The sequence below is a fragment of the Daphnia magna genome, linkage group LG2, assembly GCF_020631705.1.
Source record: "Daphnia magna isolate NIES linkage group LG2, ASM2063170v1.1, whole genome shotgun sequence".
In the NCBI taxonomy this organism is placed as follows: domain Eukaryota; kingdom Metazoa; phylum Arthropoda; class Branchiopoda; order Diplostraca; family Daphniidae; genus Daphnia; species Daphnia magna.
This window is the reverse complement of record NC_059183.1, coordinates 18,903,580-18,919,629: the sequence shown is the minus strand read 5'-3', so window position 1 is coordinate 18,919,629 and position 16,050 is coordinate 18,903,580. Positions and strand designations below refer to the sequence as shown.

Here is a 16,050-nt window from a genome sequence, read left to right as displayed (position 1 = left end):
AAAAAAACGGCTGGTTTGACCAGAAAATCAATTACTTAATCGAAATCAGCGCATAATTTTGATCAAGCCGTGTGAATTTTGTCGAATTCAAAGAGATTTCGTTTTTTGAAGATTTTGACAAAAGTAGGAAGGCTATACCCTTCCCACTTTTTCATTTTTGGAATATTTCAAATATTTCAAATTTCAAATATTGCTTTATATACATGATTCCGATTCAGAATTGAATGAAAATCACGGAAATCAAGTTCATTTTTCAATTGGCCTTAAAGTTTTTTAACTAAACGTAACAAACCAAAAATTAAGTTGATGAGCTAACAGCACTTTATTTTCTTTTATTTAAAAAACGGCTGGTTTGACCAGAAAATCAATTACTTAATCGAAATCAGCGCATAATTTTGATCAAGCCGTGTGAATTTTGTCGAATTCAAAGAGATTTCGTTTTTTGAAGATTTTGACAAAAGTAGGAAGGCTATACCCTTCCCACTTTTTCATTTTTGGCCAAATTTCAAATATTGCTTAATATACATGATTCCGATTCAGAATTGAATGAAAATCACGGAAATCAAGTTCATTTTTCAATTGGCCTTAAAGTTTTTAACTAAACGTAACAAACCAAAAATTAAGTTGATGAGCTAACAGCACTTTATTTTCTTTTATTTAAAAAACGGCTGGTTTGACCAGAAAATCAATTACTTAATCGAAATCAGCGCATAATTTTGATCAAGCCGTGTGAATTTTGTCGAATTCAAAGAGATTTCGTTTTTTGAAGATTTTGACAAAAGTAGGAAGGCTATACCCTTCCCACTTTTTCATTTTTGGCCAAATTTCAAATATTGCTTAATATACATGATTCCGATTCAGAATTGAATGAAAATCACGGAAATCAAGTTCATTTTTCAATTGGCCTTAAAGTTTTTTAACTAAACGTAACAAACCAAAAATTAAGTTGATGAGCTAACAGCACTTTATTTTCTTTTATTTAAAAAACGGCTGGTTTGACCAGAAAATCAATTACTTAATCGAAATCAGCGCATAATTTTGATCAAGCCGTGTGAATTTTGTCGAATTCAAAGAGATTTCGTTTTTTGAAGATTTTGACAAAAGTAGGAAGGCTATACCCTTCCCACTTTTTCATTTTTGGCCAAATTTCAAATATTGCTTAATATACATGATTCCGATTCAGAATTGAATGAAAATCACGGAAATCAAGTTCATTTTTCAATTGGCCTTAAAGTTTTTAACTAAACGTAACAAACCAAAAATTAAGTTGATGAGCTAACAGCACTTTATTTTCTTTTATTTAAAAAACGGCTGGTTTGACCAGAAAATCAATTACTTAATCGAAATCAGCGCATAATTTTGATCAAGCCGTGTGAATTTTGTCGAATTCAAAGAGATTTCGTTTTTTGAAGATTTTGACAAAAGTAGGAAGGCTATACCCTTCCCACTTTTTCATTTTTGGCCAAATTTCAAATATTGCTTAATATACATGATTCCGATTCAGAATTGAATGAAAATCACGGAAATCAAGTTCATTTTTCAATTGGCCTTAAAGTTTTTTAACTAAACGTAACAAACCAAAAATTAAGTTGATGAGCTAACAGCACTTTATTTTCTTTTATTTAAAAAACGGCTGGTTTGACCAGAAAATCAATTACTTAATCGAAATCAGCGCATAATTTTGATCAAGCCGTGTGAATTTTGTCGAATTCAAAGAGATTTCGTTTTTTGAAGATTTTGACAAAAGTAGGAAGGCTATACCCTTCCCACTTTTTCATTTTTGGCCAAATTTCAAATATTGCTTAATATACATGATTCCGATTCAGAATTGAATGAAAATCACGGAAATCAAGTTCATTTTTCAATTGGCCTTAAAGTTTTTTAACTAAACGTAACAAACCAAAAATTAAGTTGATGAGCTAACAGCACTTTATTTTCTTTTATTTAAAAAACGGCTGGTTTGACCAGAAAATCAATTACTTAATCGAAATCAGCGCATAATTTTGATCAAGCCGTGTGAATTTTGTCGAATTCAAAGAGATTTCGTTTTTTGAAGATTTTGACAAAAGTAGGAAGGCTATACCCTTCCCACTTTTTTCATTTTTGGCCAAATTTCAAATATTGCTTAATATACATGATTCCGATTCAGAATTGAATGAAAATCACGGAAATCAAGTTCATTTTTCAATTGGCCTTAAAGTTTTTTAACTAAACGTAACAAACCAAAAATTAAGTTGATGAGCTAACAGCACTTTATTTTCTTTTATTTAACAAACGGCTGGTTTGACCAGAAAATCAATTACTTAATCGAAATCAGCGCATAATTTTGATCAAGCCGTGTGAATTTTGTCGAATTCAAAGAGATTTCGTTTTTTGAAGATTTTGACAAAAGTAGGAAGGCTATACCCTTCCCACTTTTTCATTTTTGGCCAAATTTCAAATATTGCTTAATATACATGATTCCGATTCAGAATTGAATGAAAATCACGGAAATCAAGTTCATTTTTCAATTGGCCTTAAAGTTTTTTAACTAAACGTAACAAACCAAAAATTAAGTTGATGAGCTAACAGCACTTTATTTTCTTTTATTTAAAAAACGGCTGGTTTGACCAGAAAATCAATTACTTAATCGAAATCAGCGCATAATTTTGATCAAGCCGTGTGAATTTTGTCGAATTCAAAGAGATTTCGTTTTTTGAAGATTTTGACAAAAGTAGGAAGGCTATACCCTTCCCACTTTTTCATTTTTGGCCAAATTTCAAATATTGCTTAATATACATGATTCCGATTCAGAATTGAATGAAAATCACGGAAATCAAGTTCATTTTTCAATTGGCCTTAAAGTTTTTTAACTAAACGTAACAAACCAAAAATTAAGTTGATGAGCTAACAGCACTTTATTTTCTTTTATTTAAAAAACGGCTGGTTTGACCAGAAAATCAATTACTTAATCGAAATCAGCGCATAATTTTGATCAAGCCGTGTGAATTTTGTCGAATTCAAAGAGATTTCGTTTTTTGAAGATTTTGACAAAAGTAGGAAGGCTATACCCTTCCCACTTTTTCATTTTTGGCCAAATTTCAAATATTGCTTAATATACATGATTCCGATTCAGAATTGAATGAAAATCACGGAAATCAAGTTCATTTTTCAATTGGCCTTAAAGTTTTTTAACTAAACGTAACAAACCAAAAATTAAGTTGATGAGCTAACAGCACTTTATTTTCTTTTATTTAAAAAACGGCTGGTTTGACCAGAAAATCAATTACTTAATCGAAATCAGCGCATAATTTTGATCAAGCCGTGTGAATTTTGTCGAATTCAAAGAGATTTCGTTTTTTGAAGATTTTGACAAAAGTAGGAAGGCTATACCCTTCCCACTTTTTCATTTTTGGCCAAATTTCAAATATTGCTTAATATACATGACTCCGATTCAGAATTGAATGAAAATCACGGAAATCAAGTTCATTTTTCAATTGGCCTTAAAGTTTTTTAACTAAACGTAACAAACCAAAAATTAAGTTGATGAGCTAACAGCACTTTATTTTCTTTTATTTAAAAAACGGCTGGTTTGACCAGAAAATCAATTACTTAATCGAAATCAGCGCATAATTTTGATCAAGCCGTGTGAATTTTGTCGAATTCAAAGAGATTTCGTTTTTTGAAGATTTTGACAAAAGTAGGAAGGCTATACCCTTCCCACTTTTTCATTTTTGGAATATTTCAAATATTTCAAATTTCAAATATTGCTTTAATATACATGATTCCGATTCAGAATTGAATGAAAATCACGGAAATCAAGTTCATTTTTCAATTGGCCTTAAAGTTTTTTAACTAAACGTAACAAACCAAAAATTAAGTTGATGAGCTAACAGCACTTTATTTTCTTTTATTTAAAAAACGGCTGGTTTGACCAGAAAATCAATTACTTAATCGAAATCAGCGCATAATTTTGATCAAGCCGTGTGAATTTTGTCGAATTCAAAGAGATTTCGTTTTTTGAAGATTTTGACAAAAGTAGGAAGGCTATACCCTTCCCACTTTTTCATTTTTGGCCAAATTTCAAATATTGCTTAATATACATGATTCCGATTCAGAATTGAATGAAAATCACGGAAATCAAGTTCATTTTTCAATTGGCCTTAAAGTTTTTTAACTAAACGTAACAAACCAAAAATTAAGTTGATGAGCTAACAGCACTTTATTTTCTTTTATTTAAAAAACGGCTGGTTTGACCAGAAAATCAATTACTTAATCGAAATCAGCGCATAATTTTGATCAAGCCGTGTGAATTTTGTCGAATTCAAAGAGATTTCGCTTTTTGAAGATTTTGACAAAAGTAGGAAGGCTATACCCTTCCCACTTTTTCATTTTTGGCAAAATTTCAAATATTGCTTAATATACATGATTCCGATTCAGAATTGAATGAAAATCACGGAAATCAAGTTCATTTTTCAATTGGCCTTAAAGTTTTTAACTAAACGTAACAAACCAAAAATTAAGTTGATGAGCTAACAGCACTTTATTTTCTTTTATTTAAAAAACGGCTGGTTTGACCAGAAAATCAATTACTTAATCGAAATCAGCGCATAATTTTGATCAAGCCGTGTGAATTTTGTCGAATTCAAAGAGATTTCGTTTTTGAAGATTTTGACAAAAGTAGGAAGGCTATACCCTTCCCACTTTTTCATTTTTTGGCCAAATTTCAAATATTGCTTAATATACATGATTCCGATTCAGAATTGAATGAAAATCACGGAAATCAAGTTCATTTTTCAATTGGCCTTAAAGTTTTTTAACTAAACGTAACAAACCAAAAATTAAGTTGATGAGCTAACAGCACTTTATTTTCTTTTATTTAAAAAACGGCTGGTTTGACCAGAAAATCAATTACTTAATCGAAATCAGCGCATAATTTTGATCAAGCCGTGTGAATTTTGTCGAATTCAAAGAGATTTCGTTTTTTGAAGATTTTGACAAAAGTAGGAAGGCTATACCCTTCCCACTTTTTCATTTTTGGCCAAATTTCAAATATTGCTTAATATACATGATTCCGATTCAGAATTGAATGAAAATCACGGAAATCAAGTTCATTTTTCAATTGGCCTTAAAGTTTTTTAACTAAACGTAACAAACCAAAAATTAAGTTGATGAGCTAACAGCACTTTATTTTCTTTTATTTAAAAAACGGCTGGTTTGACCAGAAAATCAATTACTTAATCGAAATCAGCGCATAATTTTGATCAAGCCGTGTGAATTTTGTCGAATTCAAAGAGATTTCGTTTTTTGAAGATTTTGACAAAAGTAGGAAGGCTATACCCTTCCCACTTTTTCATTTTTGGCCAAATTTCAAATATTGCTTAATATACATGATTCCGATTCAGAATTGAATGAAAATCACGGAAATCAAGTTCATTTTTCAATTGGCCTTAAAGTTTTTTAACTAAACGTAACAAACCAAAAATTAAGTTGATGAGCTAACAGCACTTTATTTTCTTTTATTTAAAAAACGGCTGGTTTGACCAGAAAATCAATTACTTAATCGAAATCAGCGCATAATTTTGATCAAGCCGTGTGAATTTTGTCGAATTCAAAGAGATTTCGTTTTTTGAAGATTTTGACAAAAGTAGGAAGGCTATACCCTTCCCACTTTTTCATTTTTGGCCAAATTTCAAATATTGCTTAATATACATGATTCCGATTCAGAATTGAATGAAAATCACGGAAATCAAGTTCATTTTTCAATTGGCCTTAAAGTTTTTTAACTAAACGTAACAAACCAAAAATTAAGTTGATGAGCTAACAGCACTTTATTTTCTTTTATTTAAAAAACGGCTGGTTTGACCAGAAAATCAATTACTTAATCGAAATCAGCGCATAATTTTGATCAAGCCGTGTGAATTTTGTCGAATTCAAAGAGATTTCGTTTTTTGAAGATTTTGACAAAAGTAGGAAGGCTATACCCTTCCCACTTTTTCATTTTTGGCCAAATTTCAAATATTGCTTAATATACATGATTCCGATTCAGAATTGAATGAAAATCACGGAAATCAAGTTCATTTTTCAATTGGCCTTAAAGTTTTTTAACTAAACGTAACAAACCAAAAATTAAGTTGATGAGCTAACAGCACTTTATTTTCTTTTATTTAAAAAACGGCTGGTTTGACCAGAAAATCAATTACTTAATCGAAATCAGCGCATAATTTTGATCAAGCCGTGTGAATTTTGTCGAATTCAAAGAGATTTCGTTTTTTGAAGATTTTGACAAAAGTAGGAAGGCTATACCCTTCCCACTTTTTCATTTTTGGCCAAATTTCAAATATTGCTTAATATACATGATTCCGATTCAGAATTGAATGAAAATCACGGAAATCAAGTTCATTTTTCAATTGGCCTTAAAGTTTTTTAACTAAACGTAACAAACCAAAAATTAAGTTGATGAGCTAACAGCACTTTATTTTCTTTTATTTAAAAAACGGCTGGTTTGACCAGAAAATCAATTACTTAATCGAAATCAGCGCATAATTTTGATCAAGCCGTGTGAATTTTGTCGAATTCAAAGAGATTTCGTTTTTTGAAGATTTTGACAAAAGTAGGAAGGCTATACCCTTCCCACTTTTTCATTTTTGGCCAAATTTCAAATATTGCTTAATATACATGATTCCGATTCAGAATTGAATGAAAATCACGGAAATCAAGTTCATTTTTCAATTGGCCTTAAAGTTTTTTAACTAAACGTAACAAACCAAAAATTAAGTTGATGAGCTAACAGCACTTTATTTTCTTTTATTTAAAAAACGGCTGGTTTGACCAGAAAATCAATTACTTAATCGAAATCAGCGCATAATTTTGATCAAGCCGTGTGAATTTTGTCGAATTCAAAGAGATTTCGCTTTTTGAAGATTTTGACAAAAGTAGGAAGGCTATACCCTTCCCACTTTTTCATTTTTGGCCAAATTTCAAATATTGCTTAATATACATGATTCCGATTCAGAATTGAATGAAAATCACGGAAATCAAGTTCATTTTTCAATTGGCCTTAAAGTTTTTTAACTAAACGTAACAAACCAAAAATTAAGTTGATGAGCTAACAGCATTTTATTTTCTTTTATTTAAAAAACGGCTGGTTTGACCAGAAAATCAATTACTTAATCGAAATCAGCGCATAATTTTGATCAAGCCGTGTGAATTTTGTCGAATTCAAAGAGATTTCGTTTTTTGAAGATTTTGACAAAAGTAGGAAAGCTATACCCTTCCCACTTTTTCATTTTTGGCCAAATTTCAAATATATGTTTCTACAACAGCGTTGCTAAACTAATTTTTTAAAATATAAAGGTTTCGCGGGGTGGGGTAGGTTAGGTTAGGTTAGGTTAGGGTAATTCAGTTAATTATATTTTTAAAAATTAGTTTAGCAACGCTGTGAAACATAGGCAGCCTTGAATGACAGGAGGGAGAAATAGGACCCTAAAAAGAAAGTCAGAAAGAGAGGTCCTATTTCACCGGGTCCTATTTCTCCATGGCCAATTTTTGGGTCCTATTTCTCCGGGTCCTATTTGTCTGGGTCCTATTTCTCCGGCAATCGAAATAGCATAGGAAAACAGCAAATTGCACAAGCTGTAGAGGTGATGATGTAACTGGGTTACACGATTGAGCGACTGATAACATGTAGGTGAAGAGACGAAAAATTGCACTAAAATTTAGAAACTAATAAAAACTGACAGTTTTATTGTTAAATAACCTTTGTTCGAAAATATTCATTGTTAAGAACACTTAACTTTCTTTATTCAGATATCTGGGGTTTGAAAACTTTGTAAAGCATTGGAATTTTCAACTATTCGTTTGAAGAGCTTGAGATTTTCATAAGCATATTCAATAATACACAGATAAATTCGGCACTTCAACGAGACGTTTACAAGTCATTCTGTTCGAGGACTTTGCTTTTTATAAATTAGGTACTTCCAGCAGCACCAGTTTCTACCGTAGAAATGGCTTCGCTTTGACATCCGTTTTCAATCAATGATTTCAGGTCCTCCTGAGCAAGAAAAAAAAGAAGATAACTATGAATAGTACGTACACGTAAACCAATTTCATTCAATGACAAAAAAATTACCTTCCAGCCAAGTTTCTCAGCAAAAAGATAACATCCTTCATCGCAATCACCAAGCCAAGCAACGTCACGGAAATTGTCTGCCCCTAATCCTCACAACTAGATTATTGGAACCGTCGATTATTATAATTAGTAAACTATCTCACCATGAAACTGCAAGCCGCAGCTAAATCCAAGCACAACCATAACTGGGTCTTCGTTTCCCGCCTCCTCGTGATTAATCAGGAGGCGCGGACATCTAGGCGGAACCCTACGTGAAACATCGAAAATAAATTGGGACGTTCAGATGATTAAACCCCAAGAAAAATTCACCGTTTAGTGTTAACAGTGAATTAAAAGAACGGCGCTTAATTATGCTTACCGATCAACGAGAGATGAAAAAGGCTGCACAACTAGTGAAGTTCCTAAAATAATTAGCAGATCACAATTTGGAAAGTCTTCTTCAACCAAACGAAAACGTTCTGGAAGCGGTTCGCCGAAAAAAACTGCGTCTGGCTTAACTACAGCTTTACACTGTTCACACCGTGGTACTACATCCGCAAGAACTTTTTCTGTTTAACAAAATAATAGACTTTAAAATCCCGGAAAACTAAAAAGCGAAACCTTTTAAATGACCAAGCATCAGGAATACCTGTCATCCATTTGCGGTCGTATTCTTCACGGCATTCTGGATTGATGCAACGTGAGGTATGGAGTGTTCCATGAGCTTCAACTAACTTTTCCGCTGGAATCCCAGCTACTCGCTCCAGGGCATCGCTAAATCAACAAATTCGTACCAAAATTATTATAAAATAGAAAAAAAAAATGCACTAAAGCAGCGTAAACTTACACATTTTGAGTGTAATGTCTCAATAAGAGTCCTAAAGATAAATGTGCCGAAAGCTAACTTTGCGTCGTGGTTTAGGGAACGAAACACATCAGTAATACCTTTTTTATTCAATAACCTAAGAAAATAATGGCATGGAGTAGGTTCAAATGTCTTTGGATAAAGTTCTTTAGCCATGGCAAAAAAAGGTTCAGGATGTTTTCGAAAATACTCAATTTCAAATATTGCCTCGGGATAAGGTAAGTCAAATCCACAGAGTTTGCTATAAAGGCCACTTGAAGGACTACGAAAGTCAGGAATACCAGCAGCTGCAAAAATGAGAAGCCATATTACAAATCCAGCATAGTTCATATTTACCAATAAGGCCTCTGTTGTGATTACATGTTGAAATCCCTGCCCCTGCCATTGTAATGATGTTTCTCACATTTCCACTTTTAATATAATCCACTATTCCATCCAAGTCCAATGTATGGAGTACCTAAAAAAAAAGAAATAGAAAAGAAAACAAAAAACAACAAAAAACAACAAAAAAAGTTGTTTTTTATTTTTTATTCAACACAACCTAAGTCAAGTTGAATTCGTTACTTTTGGTTTTTCCATTAAATCTTTGTTTCCCAGTCCCAGGGCAAGTTTGTCTGAGAACCATTTTCGTAAGTTATCCATTTCTTTATCTTCAACTCCTGCAGACAATCTTTGATGATTTTCATTACTGCATCCTTTCCCTTTGGTTGTCTTATCTTTGGTTGTGAGGCTTAAATCTGTAAACAAAACGGAAAAAAACAAAACAAAAAAAAAACAACAAAATGTTCTCACTTCATTACATTCCACAATTGTCCCAGCTAACAAAAAGACTGGTTATAGACTGCATGAAAATATTGCCCTTTAGTCTTTATTACAACTGTTATCAGATTTATAAAAGTCAGTGTGATAGTGATAATAAGGAGTTATTTTCCTCATTTTATCAATATTTTTATTCCATGACAACAGAAGTCACGTGCAATTAATACAAAAAAAATTACCTTTCGACATCTAAAATGTGGAATTGAGTAAAAGCTTTGAAATGTAGTGGCGGTTAAAGGACCCACTTTCGCTAGTAAATTAAATTTAAAATTGCTACTACGACCGAATTTCGTCTTAACTAAAAAAAACGAAGCTTGACAGCCACATGGAGTCATTGACCAACATAAGCTTACAGTGCCATCTCTGGGAGTTTGGTGTTATTGATTTTTTTTGTTTCAGATCAATACCAGTCTTAAATAAAAAAATAAAACAAATTTGCGGGACATAAATGCGTAACATAATCATCAGCTGCCAATATTTTAACGTGTTAAAGGCTCGTAATGTGCGCGTGGTTCCCAATAACCACCTTCCCTCAAACCACAATGTATTTCTTTGAGAATGTGTGTTAGTAATTTGTATTTCCGACAGTAGGATGTTCCAAATGGAAATCTTGAAATTCGAAAATGCTCAACATTCTACTCATAAAATGAAAACTGACTCGCTTATGCCAAATCTGAGCTGAATCAGATCAATCTGAACCAAATCAATTTCGGTTGAAATGGTTATGTTTGGTCAACTTCTGATACACAGACATGCCTCAATTTTCAAAATTTGATTTGTAGCCAGAGGGCACTCACATTCGCACCTATCTCGCACTAGGGCTCGACACTGTGTCCAATGGGTAGGTATTTGGGCGAATGGGTAGGTCTTCTCGGCAAAAAAATTAGATCCGGTGGGTAACGGTTTTTGAGACTTTGTGCCCACTACCTACCCGGTTTTCAAGTAGGTAACACAATTTCGAAAACCGTTTCCATTACCCGGTTTCTAAACCCGGTTAGCCCCGATTTCCTACCCGATTACCCGGGTATTTCCTTGAAATCAAGTCACGCGCTTTGAATTTCCGCCACAAAAACTTTTTTTTTTGCTTATCTCCCTTTTAATTTAACTTGGCGCTTTGCAAGCCGCCCTTTTCCAAGATGGCGGTGGGTATACCCAGTTTGCCCATCAAATCCACCCAGTCTACCCATTTTGGCAAATAGGCTACCCGGATCGCCCATGGGCGACTTTTTTTGGCGACGATCCGCGGGTAACCCAGGTTTTTGAGAACCGGGGCCGAGCCCTATCTCGCACTAGTACCAGAGTAATAGAATACTGGTGTAGCCACGGCCATGTTAACTCCCCCTCTCGGATTTTTTCCCAAAAGTTGTTGCCAATTTCGCGTATCGATTGTGAGAAAATGAGGCAAGATATCGATTTAAGTGTCCCATAACCGTAACTGCCACCTATGAATTGAGTTTTAAGGGTTGTTATTGTTATAACAACCCATATGTTTATACATACATTTTTTCACACTAATTAATTAAGCCACTTTTTGTTTACTTTCTGAAGTACAGACGACGAAAATGAGCGAAAACATAGCGAAAACGTAATACATCACAAGTTCACAACACAGCCGCTGTGGCGCTTTCGTTATGGGACAGAAAGACTTTCAGGCCAAAAAGGCTATGGGAGGGCCCGCCATAAGCGTGGCTACACCAGTATTCTATTACTCTGCTAGTACCAAATCGTTTACTGAAGATTGTCAATGTTGGAAAGGTTCTGTTTTTTCGTCTGCAGTTTCCTGGCGTCAACTCACACAAGAGGAAGATAGGCACCACAGATGTATATTGCGAACCAAGCATGGCATTAAATAATTCTATAAAGTCTATTGCTCGGCTCCCAATTAACATCACAATCGACAAAGAAGACCTGGAAACTGACGAAGAGCTTCCTCTGACTTCGAAATCGGTAAATTCTAATGAAACTCCGAAACGAAATAGAAACTGGAAGCAGAGGTAAAAAAAGTCGTAAAAATCTTCGTTATCTACCACTGTGGTTCTAACATAATTAAACTTTTGCATTTTTAGGATTGGACTAGCAAGTCAGATTGAAACTGGGATGAAAGACATTGGTGTGTATATTGATGTCAATCCTCATAAAAAAAAAAAGGAAATGAGGAATCTGTTGTCTCAAACAACCACAGTATGGCAGGGAATTCACCAGTTAATAATGCAGACAAGCTGATGGAAAAATCTCTGATAAAACCTGGGTTTGAAAAGCTGGATTGTGTTCCTCAGTATAGTGCAAACATACGACAAAGGAAAACAGAAAGAAGAAAAGAGGCTGACAAAACCAAAGGTGGTAAATGGTTTAATCTTCCTGCAACAGAAATGACTGAAGAAAAGCTTAGAGATCTGGAAGTCATTCAAATGAGATCCATCTTAAATCCGAAGCAATTTTATAAGAAAAATGATTTGAAAGTTGTCCCTAAATATTTCCAGGTTTTTGGCTATAGATGTTATCACTGTGTTTGGATGTTTCATTAATAATGGAATTGAACAGGTTGGAACTGTGGTTGATAGCCATGCCGACTTTTATCACGACAGAGTACCGAAGAAGGATCGGAAAAAGAATCTTGTCGATGAGTTGATGGCGGATGCTGATTTTCAGAGGTAAAAGTTTTTTGACCAATGTGTTTTGTGATCTTGAATTTTAATGTCTTGTTAGGTACAACAAACGCAAGTATGCTGAAATTATACAATCCAAACCAGGAATTCGCCCGCAGAAGATAAAAAGACGTAAATGATTTAAGGTTATCTTCAAGAGAATGTTGCTTATACAAGTACACGTATGACTTATCGAAAGCGTGTTTTTTTTCTAAATGCTGACTACAACTAATTTCCATACATTGGTATTGTATTCATTGTACGATGAAAAGAACCAATTTGGATATCGGACTTTTCACTTTCCTTTATATATTCGGGGAAGATGGTCAAATTTTTTATTAAATAAATTAATCCGCTCTAATCAAATTTACTTTTAATAATTCCAAATACAAACCTATGATAATACATGTTTAAATTTATCTAATTGAAAATATTTATTGATGAATTGAGAATTAATTACAAGTATTAATCATACATCGATTTTCATCGTTGATTTGTATTATTTCGGGCTAAAAAAAGTTTCCAATCGGGGTAGGACAAATAAAAACATTGGAATCGTCACAAGAAAAAACAACTTGCTCGCAAGTCTCCATCCGGTTCATCTAGCGTCCCTCGACTGTAGAAATAAATGTTGTTAAGTATTTCCAGCAATAGAAAACATGGGCAAAAACTTACTGTAGGACGATAAATCAATCTCATCTGGCAACGGCGTGATGCTAACGTCGAAGCGTTCTTGAACGTCATTCAAAACTTTGGCGTCGTTTTCGTCGCTAACAAATGTGATACCCAAACCCTATATACAAATTGAATTTTAATTAGCCGTGCAAAAATGTGTAAAAAGTTTCTTACCTTAGTCCCGAAACGACCAGCGCGAGCTACACGATGCAGGTACGAGTCTGAATTCTCAGGCATATCGTAGTTAAAGACAATATTGACACGTTCGATGTCCATTCCACGGCCAAATAAATCCGTTGCCACAAGGATACGCTGCAAACAAATCGTTAGACTTGTATTTAATTTAATATATTAAAGAAATACCTTTTTGAAGTCTTTGAACTGTTGGTAACGAGACAGACGCTCCTCTTGCGTCATGCTACGATGAATGGCAATCGCAGGGAAGTTTTGTTCGCCTAGCAACTGACAAAGAGCCATGCAACGCTGAATGGATTTGACGAATATAACAACCTAATTGAAGGATAACAAATTAAGATATGAATCGCTTTTATACGTCCATTTCATTTACACACCTGATTAAATTCAAGTACGTCGAGAAGCTCAAATAGTTTGCGGTTCTTCTCGTTATCCTTAAGTTTGACATAGTGCTGCTGGAGACCGTGAAGAGTGAGTTTGGACTCGTCGTCAACGTATACTTCCATTGGCTATATCCAAGATCAAATTTTGTTAAACACAAGAAACGCTACATGCAAGGTTGCTTGAAGAATGTGGAATTGCCAAAGATAAAAAACAAAATAAAATTTAAAAAAAGAAATGACTTGAAGCAGGAGTCGGAATATTGAAGGGATTGAAATAAGACACCAGACACGTCATCGAAAGATTTGTCGGTAAAGGGTGAAGGATTCATTCAAGATGGACGAGCCTTCGAATCGAGCTGCGAGCCGGACCGCTTGACACTAAACTCCAAGACTGTCGGCAGTTGCTGAGCGTACATGGTGCAGATAGCCAACAATCCCGCAGCAGTGGGAAATCGTCGTTCCTCTCGTAGCTCACGATTCAGAGGTTGTAACACTCGATCGCCGCATTAGTCGATAAACTCCGAGACTTTTTCCCTTCCCACCCAACCACCCTTCAACAAAAACGTTGGTGATGCTTTGATTTCTGATGGTCGTATTGCTGTGTCCCCATAGATTGGATACGGAGGTGTACAGCGCGGTTTGTTGTGATTGGAGGTTCATCCGCTCGAGAATGTGATCTACTGTGTATAAGGATGTCGTCGCCGTGTTGACGACACTTGCAATTCCCCGACTTGACGCAAGACAATATTATCCCCCGGACCTTCCCCGCGAAAGTTTTTTTCTAGAGCAAATTAAAGGGACGATTTGCTCCAGATAGACTCCAAGCAAACGACCACAGATGATTGTGCAGGAAGAGCTCGATCCATCGTTTCCATTCGAAAAAGGCCAAGTTGAGAAAGGGCTAATTACATCTTGCATAAATTTCTTGCAGACAGGGCGGATCTCCTTACTCAGCGTGGCGCTGAACATCATAACTTGCTTTTCATGAGGTGTATTGCGGAAAATCTCCTGCACATCTCGACGCATGTCTGGGAAAACCAATGAACACTTATTTAAAGTATGTTAAACAAAATGTAACATTAAAAGAGACAAGCTGCTTACCTAGAGCTTCAAGCATTTTGTCACACTCATCAAGAACGAAATGCTTCAGCGTGCGGAGGTTAAGTTTCTTCGAACGAACCAAAGCCAGGATGCGACCAGGGGTTCCCACCACAATATGGGGGCAATTTGATTTCAAAGTTTGCTCATCTTTGGCAATATTTAAACCACCAAAGAATACACCAACCTAAATAAACTTCAGTAAATACAAGGACATATACTTGCTTCAGAACAGTCTTACCTTGATGGTAGTCATATACTTAGAGAAACGTTCATATTCCTTCGAGATCTGGAAAGCTAGCTCTCGTGTATGGCACAAAACAAGAACCGAAACCTGATTTTCAACCATTTCCAGTTGCTGGAGTGTGGCCAATACGAAAACAGCTGTCTTACCCATACCAGATTTAGCTTGGCACAAAACATCCATCCCCAAAACAGCTTGTGGAATACACTCATGCTGAACTGAAATAGAAAATAAAAATAGTACCATTTGAATGTCAGTCTAGAATGTTTTGCAAAAATAATGCTTGCGCATAAAATATTATGAAGCAATATAAAACATGTTGCAAGATTTTTGTTCCTGGAGTTCAGCTCAAGACCACAACTATACGTGGTACTGAAATTTGCCCCAGGTTAAGGTATTAACAATAATAGCTAGAATTTTTGGTATAAAGGCTGATAAAAATACCTTCAGAAGGATGTTCAAAACCACAGTCAACAATAGCCCTCAAAATTTCTGGCTTGAGCAAAAAATCTCGAAAACCAGAGCTGTGAATGGATACATATGTGCCTTTAACTTCTTTCTTTGCCGGGGCATCACCAGTTCCTTCAACGGCAACTTGTTCCGTCGCCTCTTCATCTTCGTAATCCAAAAGATCTTCATTATCAGCCATGATTCAAGAGCGTAATATATCTGAAAACCCAAAATTCAGCTTGCTTTAGTAAAATGGTTATGTGTGTGTAGGAGTTTTGGACAGCATCCCTACTACTATTTTTCATCTATTTTTTACGCAAACCACGGAATTATGAATGGTTTCTTTAACATCACATCAGTAGTAAATATATGTATGAATAAAATTTCAATGTTTATTACACATAATTTTTGCTTAAGTAAGCGATGCCGACTGATAACTTACCAACTTAATGCCGATGCCGAAGTGACGAATACGAATAAAATTGACAAGTAAGTCGTGGCGTTGTGGTGAAATTGAAGAGGTTGGGTAAAGCTTGGATCTTTGGCGACGATGCCAACGGTTCTTATTTAAAAAGAAAAAAAAAATT

At 34.7% G+C, this 16,050-nt stretch overlaps 3 protein-coding genes across 3 annotated transcripts; 1 reads left to right on the top strand and 2 right to left on the bottom strand.

Moving 5' to 3' along the window:
• Nucleotides 1-7,753: 7,753 nt before the first annotated feature.
• On the bottom strand, nucleotides 7,754-10,122 carry LOC116916452 (NAD-dependent protein deacetylase sirtuin-2). Its single transcript, XM_045168789.1, has 10 exons — nucleotides 9,953-10,122; nucleotides 9,519-9,691; nucleotides 9,315-9,411; nucleotides 9,035-9,241; nucleotides 8,937-8,967; nucleotides 8,739-8,863; nucleotides 8,469-8,658; nucleotides 8,254-8,357; nucleotides 8,111-8,193; nucleotides 7,754-8,032 (listed from the first exon to the last, which is right to left on the bottom strand). The coding sequence occupies exons 1-10, from the start codon at nucleotides 9,960-9,962 to the stop codon at nucleotides 7,949-7,951; spliced, it is 1,104 nt and encodes a 367-aa protein (XP_045024724.1). The 5' UTR covers nucleotides 9,963-10,122; the 3' UTR covers nucleotides 7,754-7,948.
• A 1,369-nt stretch (nucleotides 10,123-11,491) lies between these two features.
• Nucleotides 11,492-12,616, top strand: LOC116916454 (deoxynucleotidyltransferase terminal-interacting protein 2). The gene is given in 5 exon segments (XM_032921709.2): nucleotides 11,492-11,767; nucleotides 11,840-11,924; nucleotides 11,927-12,253; nucleotides 12,315-12,424; nucleotides 12,480-12,616. Coding segments are annotated over 5 exon segments (756 nt in total). The 5' UTR covers nucleotides 11,492-11,612; the 3' UTR covers nucleotides 12,559-12,616.
• A 278-nt stretch (nucleotides 12,617-12,894) lies between these two features.
• Nucleotides 12,895-16,050, bottom strand: LOC116916451 (ATP-dependent RNA helicase WM6). Its single transcript, XM_032921706.2, has 10 exons — nucleotides 15,906-16,050; nucleotides 15,458-15,682; nucleotides 15,011-15,231; nucleotides 14,773-14,956; nucleotides 14,581-14,699; nucleotides 13,666-13,797; nucleotides 13,457-13,603; nucleotides 13,268-13,405; nucleotides 13,094-13,211; nucleotides 12,895-13,034 (listed from the first exon to the last, which is right to left on the bottom strand). The coding sequence occupies exons 2-10, from the start codon at nucleotides 15,660-15,662 to the stop codon at nucleotides 13,021-13,023; spliced, it is 1,278 nt and encodes a 425-aa protein (XP_032777597.1). The 5' UTR covers nucleotides 15,663-15,682; nucleotides 15,906-16,050; the 3' UTR covers nucleotides 12,895-13,020.

Bases quoted from the DNA above. Each gene is read 5' to 3' on its own strand.
- LOC116916452 (XM_045168789.1), bottom strand. The intron at 9,242-9,314 runs GTAATCACAACA...TCATTTTTGCAG, and splicing joins AGGGGCAGGGATTTCAACAT to CTGCTGGTATTCCTGACTTT. The intron at 8,659-8,738 runs GTATTCCTGATG...TTTGTTAAACAG, and splicing joins CGACCGCAAATGGATGACAG to AAAAAGTTCTTGCGGATGTA.
- LOC116916451 (XM_032921706.2), bottom strand. From the start codon at position 15,662: ATGGCTGATAATGAAGATCTTTTGGATTACGAAGATGAAGAGGCGACG. The intron at 15,232-15,457 runs GTATTTTTATCA...TTTCTATTTCAG, and splicing joins TTTTGAACATCCTTCTGAAG to TTCAGCATGAGTGTATTCCA. The intron at 13,604-13,665 runs GTGTGTAAATGA...TCCTTCAATTAG, and splicing joins ACGTACTTGAATTTAATCAG to GTTGTTATATTCGTCAAATC.